At 37.5% G+C, this 10510-nt stretch overlaps 1 protein-coding gene across 2 annotated transcripts in view; it reads right to left on the reverse strand.

Moving 5' to 3' along the window:
- Positions 1–10510, reverse strand: part of EXOSC7 (exosome component 7) — a 30066-nt gene that overhangs the window by 6232 nt on the left and 13324 nt on the right. For both annotated transcript variants that reach the window (XM_006020651.3, XM_025200294.1), the window contains exons 4-5: positions 8562–8727; positions 4276–4346 (exon numbers count right to left, since the gene is read on the reverse strand). In XM_006020651.3, the coding sequence (XP_006020713.1) occupies positions 4276–4346; positions 8562–8727 (237 nt within the window). The remainder of the gene's footprint in view (positions 1–4275; positions 4347–8561; positions 8728–10510) is intronic.

Raw genomic sequence — 10510 nt, forward strand, 5'->3', positions numbered from 1 at the left:
CTGAGAAACATAGGACTGGATCTCATGCTGAGGTGATGGATTTGGTTGGTTAGGCTCCTACCTTCACATTTTTATCAGTCTCTAGCTGGCAGGCTTTCTACCCCCTAGTAAAGGGAAATATGTGGTTAATTTCTCAATCTCTGGTCTAGATATCTATGAAGTAGAAAAATCACCCAAACATTCAATTTTTATTGCTAATAGATCCAGCAACAAAAATCAGGTATCAGTTGGAAGAAGTCTAGAGCATGGAATGGCCTTCCAATGATAAAAACATTACAGAATAGATTCACAACACAATTTAATCAAAAGAAAGCAATGGATTCTTCCACTATCTTTGGAACAGATTGTACCAACAAGATACAGAGAAGAATTTGTATGTATTTTTTCAAACATTTGTGCATGCATGAAGTAACATACAAGACCTATTTCATGTTATTTAGAACAGGAATTATTTAGGATATTTATTTTAACATGTATGCCATGTTATCACCCTCAAGAATCTCCACCGACTGACTACTGCATGTGCAGAATGTGTAAGTGCTATAGAAATATTGCAGAACTGTTTTAGCTCCAGGTTACTTATGGTAATGAATACAATCAGAACAATTTTAGTTTGGACTCGGTGACTTAAGAGGCCTCCTTCTAGTCGGACAGTCCCATGTCCCTATATAATTATTCTCAGCATTCAGTATCTTGTCGTTCAAGTGAAGGGTCTCATTTACCCTGGTGCTCTACTGAGGACCACTGATGCCAGGAAGCTTGTTGCCATAAAGAGTTGCCATAGCCTGGAAAATGTTTAGTTCTAGGGCATTAAAAAGAAAACCAGTCTTTTATACATCTGTACTTGAAAAATATAAAACATCTCCATGCTTTCCTGGAAAGTTAGAAGCCATGCAGATATTCAAGGCAAAGGCAGCATGTATTTGTATTAATACTTTTGCAGCACAGCGTCATGTATAACTAGATTCTGAATGTTAATGTGTGCATGCTGCAACAGATAACTTAAATATTTTGCCAGGGGCCAGTAAAATAGCTTTGCTTCTGTAACAACAATGTTCATTAGATCAGTCCTAGCATTTTATTTTAAGGTATTTGCATTTCACATGCAGAAATTTATCATTAAGTACTTTGCAAAGAACTTATCCAGTGTCATGGGAAAGCAAGGCACATTCCCTACATAATACTGACCCAATATAAAATGAAGATCTTCAGAATAAAATGCAACTCTTTTGAATAGTCTTACATAGAGACTATTTAAAATGTTTTGTAGAATTACATAAGAACAGACATACAAAAACAACTATTTTTCAGTAAAAAATATTTTAACAGTATTAAAAAGTGAGATGACAAAAAAAACCCAAAGTAGCTATCCATAGGCTGCTCCAAATGACAGGGTATGAAGGAGAAGGTTTCTATAAACAACAGTGGCAAGACTGCTTGCAGAAGATAAAAGCAGTGTTTGACATGCTGAGGGAAGTAAGGAGGTACACACTGGGAAGTATGCTAAATTAAATCCATAGTCATTTTTTTACATCATTATGAAATAAATATGAAACTGGAAGCAATTCATGAAGATGTCAATGGCAGGTTGCTTCTTTATACGTGCAAGAGGGAAAGTTAAAACCTCTCTACATGCTAGAATTTCAAGAGCTAGGATTTGGAAAGCCACTATGCAACAGTTCTCAAGCTTATCAGACTTGAGGTATCTCTTATTAAACTCAAGGCATCCTTTGGAAAATGCCAGGTCTTAATTTTCACTTTTTTTTTTTTTTGCAGTCAAATAAATAAGAGATCAATTCTTTTGTTACAAAAATCTCAGAAAGACCACAACAGGTCAGAAGTTTTTAACACTATGGATTCCTATTAGGAATCTCCAGGCTCATCTTGTGAATCATGTGTAGGTGTTTGCACCTGGTAGCACCCTTAAAAGGATCTCACAGTACCACTGTGGGCCACGACGCTTTGGTTGAGACTAGAAGAAGAAACAGACAAGAGGAGATGAAGACAAGAGGAGAGAAGCCAAGACAAGAGAGAGTCAAGTCAAGAGGAGATGAAGCCACTAGGGTCAAATAAATGTGTGCTTAACCTGGGCACATATTTTGATTAATGTATGTGCTTGTGTTGGATACAATGGTGTCATTTTGAAAGAAAAGATCATTTAGGTCCAATGACACTTACACAAACCCCCTGAATTCTCCATTATGGATTCCTTCCAGCCTCAAGTACAGAGCTGGCAGAGCTCTCATAGAAACCAGAGTTTGTTTTTAAGGATGAAGATACATGGGTTAAGTAGGCATTTGAGTACCAAAAAAACCTTCTGCAGCTAGAACTTCACTTTAGATTCCATGTTTTAGTCAAAAGCAGCTCTTTTTAAAGATTGGCATGTAAACCTTAAGACTGGTATATAAAGCTCTGAAAACATTTATAATAAAATTTAGTTATAAGTGAATTGGTAAGGAAGCAGTATTGCTCTAATGAGATTTTGAAAAAGAGAAGTTGATAGAAGACTCAGGCTCAGAGCAGTTAAATTTGAGCTGTCTGACACTGACATATTCTTTTAAAACTAGCCTTTCTAAAAACTAAACACAACCAAAATGATTTTTTTCTGGGAGTAAGTATCCATCACAGGCAGCTTTACGGTAGTCTATAAAGCCATCTTCTGAAAAAACTGAGACAATGGAAAAAGGGTAGAGGCTGAACAGCCTTTCAGTTCTGAAGGCCAGAGATTAAATAAATTGAAGAATTTGGTGGTCTCTTCATATACTCTATAGCTAAAGTTCTTCTTACTTCATACTTAAGCACTATACTGGAAGACTTACTGTAATTCTTCCAAGTACATTTTTGTTTACGTAATGTTGTTTTTGTTTTGTTTTCATACTTCCCTCTAAGTTATTCAGTTAAAATAGGAAAAAGTCTGGGCAGACCATAAATAAAGCATAGAATCATGTACCAGAGCAGACTCTTGTATCAGGCAGTTTCTCATAAAAATTTCTGCCATAACTTTTCCCTTTGGAGAATTCTCACATCTGTGGCAACTGCCCAAAGTGCAAGAACAAATCTTTAATCTATTACACATTACGAAATGCTCTACCCATTAAAACATTGAGGGGATGATTAAATCACAGGAGTTACAATCTCTATCTCAATCTCTTTTTGCTTACATGTGAACAAGCCTTTTAATAACCTGGTACACAGTGTGCATCTTCAAAGCCACACTTTTTCTTATATGTTGTTTTTCATCTATATGGCAGCAAGCTGATCTCAAAATTAACTCCACTGATTTCAGTAGAGCTACAATACACTGCTGTGGGGCATTTTGAAATTGGCTTTAGCCCCCCTGTGCCTGCAACACAAGCTTCAGTTTTTGGAGAACTCTTCCTGAAGTTTCATTCTGCTGTGGAGATCCCCCAGAAGAAAGGACTGCTGACAAGTAAACTAGAAGTGTTAGATTTAGATTTCTGAGGCGGTTCGTCCCCTGCCTGCTCACAGAACTTAACCATTATTGTACTAACTAACTTACAACTAAGCACAGGTCTGCATAGCTAAATGTATACCATCAGCATGGGAGTTGGCAGCCACTTGCAAACAGATCAAGAAGTGGTACCCTTCTGCTCCAGACTCTGCTTCCCATGAAGATCCCTTCCATGTGCAGCGAGAGTCAGCAATGCAAAACTGACAGTCTTGCTAGGACAGCATGGCACGTGAACAACAATTTGCTGTGCTCTGTTTGTCCCAACAGCTGTTTCTCTAAGTAATTTTATAAAGAACTACAAACCATGGTTTGCACGTGTTAACAAAAAACTAAAATACTTTTGCTTAAAAAAGGACTAAATTTAGAAGTAGTCACAGGTGGATAGGTCCATACATGGAGAGACTTAAATTTTCAGGGGTGAACACTTCCAGTTTCCATCAGTTTTCAGTACTTCTGAAAAAAAAATCAGGCTATGAAGTCTCATCAGGCAAACAATCAGAGCAAGCTTTTTCTGGATATGTCTATCTTTGTAAGGGAGTGACCAGATAACACAAAAATTGCCATGCTCCATCTCTAAGCTTTGACAGAAAGTGCCTTCAGCATGAAGTAGAACACCTGCTCACTAGAAATTAGACTGAAATCACAGGTTTCTTTCACTTGCCTGTCAATGAACTGCACTGTCTGAATAAAAAGTTGCCCAAGAGATTATTTCCTTCCCTTAATATTTGAAGATTAAACAAAAAAGGTCTCATCTCCAATTAGAAATTTACCTTTGACCCCAAAACTCAAGATCTGTGCCTTACCTTGTATTGAAAAGAGCTGCCTTCACTGCAACAGAGATTGCATCAAAGAGATTTCCACCACATTCCAGTAACTGAGGTAAGAAGAGACAAAAAACAGCCTTTAAGATCAATCAAAATAATACCTGAGAAGTTCCGGCATTGAAACATTAAAATATTGTTTTACTTAGGCCTCCTCTACAGCTAAGATTGAAGTTTAAAATGAAATGCATGCAGCACAGTGTTTTCAAGATGCAGTGGTAAAGATCATTTTCATATGCTACCCACTACAGCTGATGGAAAGGTGTCACAGGAACAGGTGGTGAAAAATTAAATTTGCTAAAATGTGCAATTCAAAAAAAGTTTCAGCTAGCTGTAGCTATGGCAACATTTAAAAATAAACCCAAAATAAAATAATTGCAACACTCATTCTTAACAGATGTCATGGAAAAAAGTTCACTAAAAAGGAATAAATGAAAAAAATCTTATTTAGAAGGATATTGTAATGAGCAAGGATTTAAGTTAAACAACAGCCAGGTCATTTTTTTTACTGCTGTAAAAGCACAGGGATGAGGTCATAATTTAAATAAAAGGTCACAGTTTAAATAAAACCTTAATCCAAAGTCTATTCATTGAATTCAATATGCAGACTGAATGACTTCAATGTGTTTTGGATCAGACCCTCAAAGGAAAGGATGGCCTACATGTTTTCTATCAGTAACTGAAATAAGAGAGAGACAAGGCATACACAAAGAGAACCTGTGCAGAATACTACACGTATTCCAGTTTTCTTGCTGCTCTAACTCCCCCATTTCTGTAGATGACAGAAGTCACTGTAGAAAAAAGCATCTGGTAGCAAAGTGTGACTTCTGCAGACTACATTTTCTACTCTGAATTGTCAACTTTCTTCTGTAAAGATCTAACCACTTGCCTCCCTACCTTAACAAGCAGTACACATGTGCTTTTCAATTATTTCAGCTCATGTGCAAAATTTTGATGTACGGACAATTTAATCCTCTTAAAAAAAAGTCCCACAATGAATTAACTAAGTTAATTAAAATGTAACTAGGATTATATTTTGGATAGAGAGGTGATGCAAAAACACAGATATCTTTGGATAAAAAGAGAGGTGATCAGTGCCGGATTTAGGCACAAGCTAAGTAAGCTACAGCTTTGGGCCTCACGTTATGAGGGGCCTCTAAATACGAAAAAAACGCCAGTAAAACTTCACAAATCTGGCATGCTCGGGACCAAGCATGTGCTAGAAATTTGAAAATGCTGGGGAGGGATGGGGGGTAGCAGCGGCCGGTGCTGGAGCACCAGCTGTACACAGAGCAGTGGCACTGGGTGCTTAATGGAGGTGGCAGCAGTCGTGTGCAAGCTTCCCCCCGCTATTTCTGGGCAAGCAGTGGGGAAAACACAGGATTTTTTTGGTAATGCTATGGGGCCTCTTAAATTTGACATAGCTTAGGGTCCCAGCATGTCCTAATCTGGCCCTGGATGTGATCATATTATTTGTGTGTAACAGCTGCTGGATACAGACTGGTTAATCAGATATTTTCAGCACTTACTGGATTTTGCTGGTTAAATGCAATTAAGGGGCAATATCTTTATTTAAGTACAATAACGGAATGTGCCTGCGCTGTTGCTAAAGTTATATTCAGACTTCTATTGTAAACCCTTATTTGTATTGCAGTGGCACCTACAAGCTAGGGACCTAGTGTGCTAGGCTCAATACAATTCGTGCCTAAACAAACGAGCCACCTTTTCTAGGATGAAACGTTCTATGCTGGGCAAAGTTAGGTTTAAAGAACACCTCTTCAGCTGTCTGAGTTGCAGAAAGGAAAAATAAGTTAAGAGAATTGTGCCCATCTTCTTAAACTGCACACTTTTAGCTCATCAGTAATTCAAAAGAGTGTGGGGGAAGAGCCAAACCTGTTCATTCTTCTTGGAGGAAATTTTTCTTTGCCAAGACTGAAAAATATTTTAGAATAGACATTCAAAGTGAACAAAAAACCCTGCCTATTGGTTTTCATCAGGGAACTGCTAAGACTTCAGTGGCACCTAATGGACTCTCCCCGTGTGCACTATGGTGGGAAAACTGTAAAGTTCTCCTTCTTCCAGCACATGGTGCTGGGACAATCTGACAGAGTTTATAGCCTTCTTAATGGAAATACACAGTAAAAATGCTTTTAGGACATTTAATATCAAATACAGAAGAAAAATGTGCATGCAAAAAATTGCAGCTCTGTGATTCAGACCATGCTCACGCTCTATACTGCTCTTTTAAAATTCCATTTTTTTTTTCCCCAATAAAGAGCAACAATCATTTCCTCTGAAAACACCAATGTGCATCCAACACGTTAGCTGAGAACCCTGGGGCAGGAGAGGGTTGCATGTGAATTTGAAGTCTGTATAGGTAAGAGCTACTTTCCCTGCAGTCCATTAAACATTTGCAGTGGGACTGTATAGCAGTTAAGACAAGTGTCAAACTAATGCTGTTGGCCACTAGCAAAAATATTTTATACAGTGTCTGTTTTTCCTATTGTATATGTGACTATCCATAAACATCTCAAAGATAAATCTTCTCTCTTTCTAAGGCTGCAATTAGGGAATTCAACTTTTAAAAAGGAGCTGAATTCTGCTAACTGTCCACAAGGTCACAGAAGTAAATAAATAGTGAGGAGAAATGAACAAAGAATTCACTGGTATCAGAGAGATCTTTCAGAACAAGCTACGTTGGAAACAGCCGTGCTGTATTCACTCTGATGCAAGAATTTTGCATTTTTAAACCTTTAAATGGAACTTTAATCAAGTCTATTCTCCCCTCAATTTACTGTGCAACTTTAACACTAAAAAGGAGCTACTTTTATGCACTGAGAAGGCAAAAATGCAGTCCAAAGAGTTCTCTTACTAAATTTGTTCAGGATTATACAGAAGCAAAAAGAAAAAGGTCTACTTTTTAATATTAACCTGGATGTGATGTGCATTTCCACTAAACTGTATCTCTAATGCAATACTTAAGTATAATATCTGAGCCCCTGGCTCCAGTACAATAGTAGGAAGAGTTACAGATGTCTTTAAAGACCAGACTTTCATCCTTACTAACCCTTTGAATATTCCTTGTGTTACTGTTTAGATTAGAAGACAAACTTTGATTCACTAGGACAATTTCCAAGTGATTGAAAGGCATGAACCTGACTGTGTAAATGACAGACTGTGTAAAAAGAGAACAGCTACAAGGAAATAAACTTAATCAATATAAATTTGGAAAAGAACCAACCCTCCCCTATAGCTAGCATTATTCTATCATATATTAGGTATACAGAATTAGTGTGAGGGCACACTTTATGATGTCATAATGTACTTTTCAAGCAAGAAGCATCTTGCTTGCAATATTTGAACCTAATATGAGATTCTAAAAGTTATTTACTGACTTCATAGAAATATGCACAGTACTTAATATTCTGCAGCTCTGTTCATAATTACAAAATAATTGAAGTTTCTTGTGCTATTCCTCAGAACCAAAATTACCATTTCTATTAAATTATTTTAGGCTCTGATAAGCAGGCTGCTGCGACTATGAAATGTCACTATGTTTGATCATTCTGTACAGCAAAGTAAGTCACAGTATGCACCATGCCTACTACAATTAGACTAATGCCTTTTTAAAAGAACATAATGGGTTTGCATTTTACATTCATTTATTTGTTTAGGCCTCTTCTCAGTTTGAGTGTTCTCATTTTCTAAAAATATTACACTTGGTTTTGATAAGAATATTCATATTCACTGAGCTTTGCACAGTTTAAAGACTTTACAAATGTTGCCAGATCTAGATTAAGAAAAACTCCTTGAGATATTTATCAGTTACACATTTGACAAATACAAAAGTGGCAACTCAGGTTTCCTCACTCTCAGACCCATACCCAAGTATCTCTCTCAGAGAGCTTTAAACATGCTATTGCCATTAGCGACTCACTAAGGTAACATCAAAACAGACAAAATTTTGTTTCCATTATTAGTCACTTGCCCTATACCCATGCAATTAGTAAAAGTTACTCTTTGTATAGAAAAGCCAAAAACAAACCAAAGCCAATCATTTTCTTGAAATTTCTTTTTTATTCTGTTTCAGGTATCTAGCAGCAATGATAGCGTTAAGAAACACCCCCACCCCATACACACACAGCATTATAGCAAGGTGCAGACATTCTGTGCTATTTAAGAGAACACTGACTTTTATATAACATGCACACTAACATTCCCTGGACCAGTGTCTTGAACTTCATTCACTCTCCTTTTGCTTTACTTACCAAGACATCAACATACAGAATCCAACAGTGATCTCTGGGGTTAATACAAAGCGATTTTAGATCTATGCTGCTGTCATTACTAAATATTCTGTACAACGTATTTGCTATTTCTGTGCCCAGCTCTTCTCCTCCCCGGCCTTCAAATTCAGGAGTAGCATTTGCTGAACTGGAGTGGGAAGGAAAAAAAAAGGGGGGTGGGGGGAAGAAAGAAAAAAAAAATAAAATATTTTCCATTGTTAAACCAAGAAACTCTGCAAATTCAATTCTTCTAATTGAAGAAACTCAAAGCATTTCCTGACTGTTAAACCCCACAATATCTGATAATAATAATACCTGTGAAGAAGGCACTTCATAAAGTGTGGAAAGGAAACAGAGGAAGTATAAGTAGATTTCTTCATAACACAGAAAATTAGTTTCGAGGCCTTTCAGAGAGCGTAGGAGTCTTGATTCCCAGTAGCTTCCACACTATAGCTTATAGTTCCTTGCCTTTCTGGAAAAACCATTTCTTTAGAACTATAACATGCAATTATCTTCGCCCTTTCAAATAACACTGAGAAAACTGCAATAATTTTCAAATGAATAACAATATAGCCTGTTAGAGCTGAATGTTAAATTAATGAGACAAAAGTGCGGGTGAGAAAAGGAAGAAGTGACAATATGACGAGCAGAAGAGGTGAGTTTTTAGAATGGCATGACTGCATGACCTTAATTGGCAAGTTCTTTACTGGAGACTCTGCTACCAAGTTGCTTATAGAAGACAGCATCTCATTATCCTCAGCAGCTTATGGCAAGCACCAATTAAAGAACATTGTTTTACAAAATGGATTTGGCAAACACATACATCCTTGGCTTTCTTAATTCCAAAATAACAACTTTTCACTGATGGCAGCCATGCAGGAAGGCTTTGGGTGCCTGGGGTCTTACATATTGCTAAAAACAGAATTCTAACAAAGCAAGACAGTGCACTTATACAAATTCCTCCAACTCCTGGGGAAATAGTACGAAATGTCCAAACAAGAAAACTAAGAAACAAGCAAGTGCTTTAAGCTTTGTCTTGATTGTACTGTAGTATACAGAAAAGACAAAGCATTCCCAAGCTGTGCACCGTTGGAAGAAACTGCACCTTTTCTCTCACTCTTACAGACTTCTCTACTCTGACAAACCTGAATTCTGGTTACAGGACAACGAAGAGCAGAGAGTTCCTCAAGACTAATTTAATGTTTGAAAGTAACAGGAAAATATTGAAGTGAATTTGCTAGACAATCAAGAATACAGATTTCTTGTTTGCATTTTTATTTTAATTGTGAGATCAGCCATCAGCTTTCACCCATACCACCATCACATGAATGCAAGTACCTAGTAGGAAGACAAATACTTTACTTAAGGACAATACTTTACTTACAAGGACTTTACTTAAGACAAATACTTACTTTACTTATAATCTAAACCACAGTTCCCCGTACCTGTGGGTTTATAGCCAACCGTAACAAAGCTAGGCACTCACGTATTCCCCTTTATTTCAGCTGCCACTTCCTCCCACCAGTGGTGGAGAGGGGAAGCAGTGGCAGGAGAAGTGTAGGTGGCAGCTGAAGTAGGGGTCACAAGAGCGGCTGAAATAGGGGGATATGGCCAAGTGCCACCATGATTTGCAATGTTCTCCCTTGTACCTTTCATGCCCCACTCTCCACCCCCTAAGCCCCCGGAAGGATACTCCCCCCACAGTTTGGAAAAGGCTAACCTAAACTAATCATATAAACCACTGTAAGATGAATGTCAAGTCCTTGAAATTCTTCCCAGTTATACTGTCAACCAAGTATTTGCTTCTATAAAAAAAGGTACCTGGAACACTTATTGCACTGTATGCAAGTGAATTTGGTCTTTGTAGTGGTAGCTGTGGTGAAAAATCTGCCTAGGTTAATCCAGATTACTTTTAGTCAGTCTTCAGCAGG

The sequence above is a fragment of the Alligator sinensis genome, unplaced genomic scaffold (assembly GCF_000455745.1).
Source record: "Alligator sinensis unplaced genomic scaffold, ASM45574v1 scaffold54_1, whole genome shotgun sequence".
Classification (NCBI taxonomy): Eukaryota; Metazoa; Chordata; order Crocodylia; family Alligatoridae; genus Alligator; species Alligator sinensis.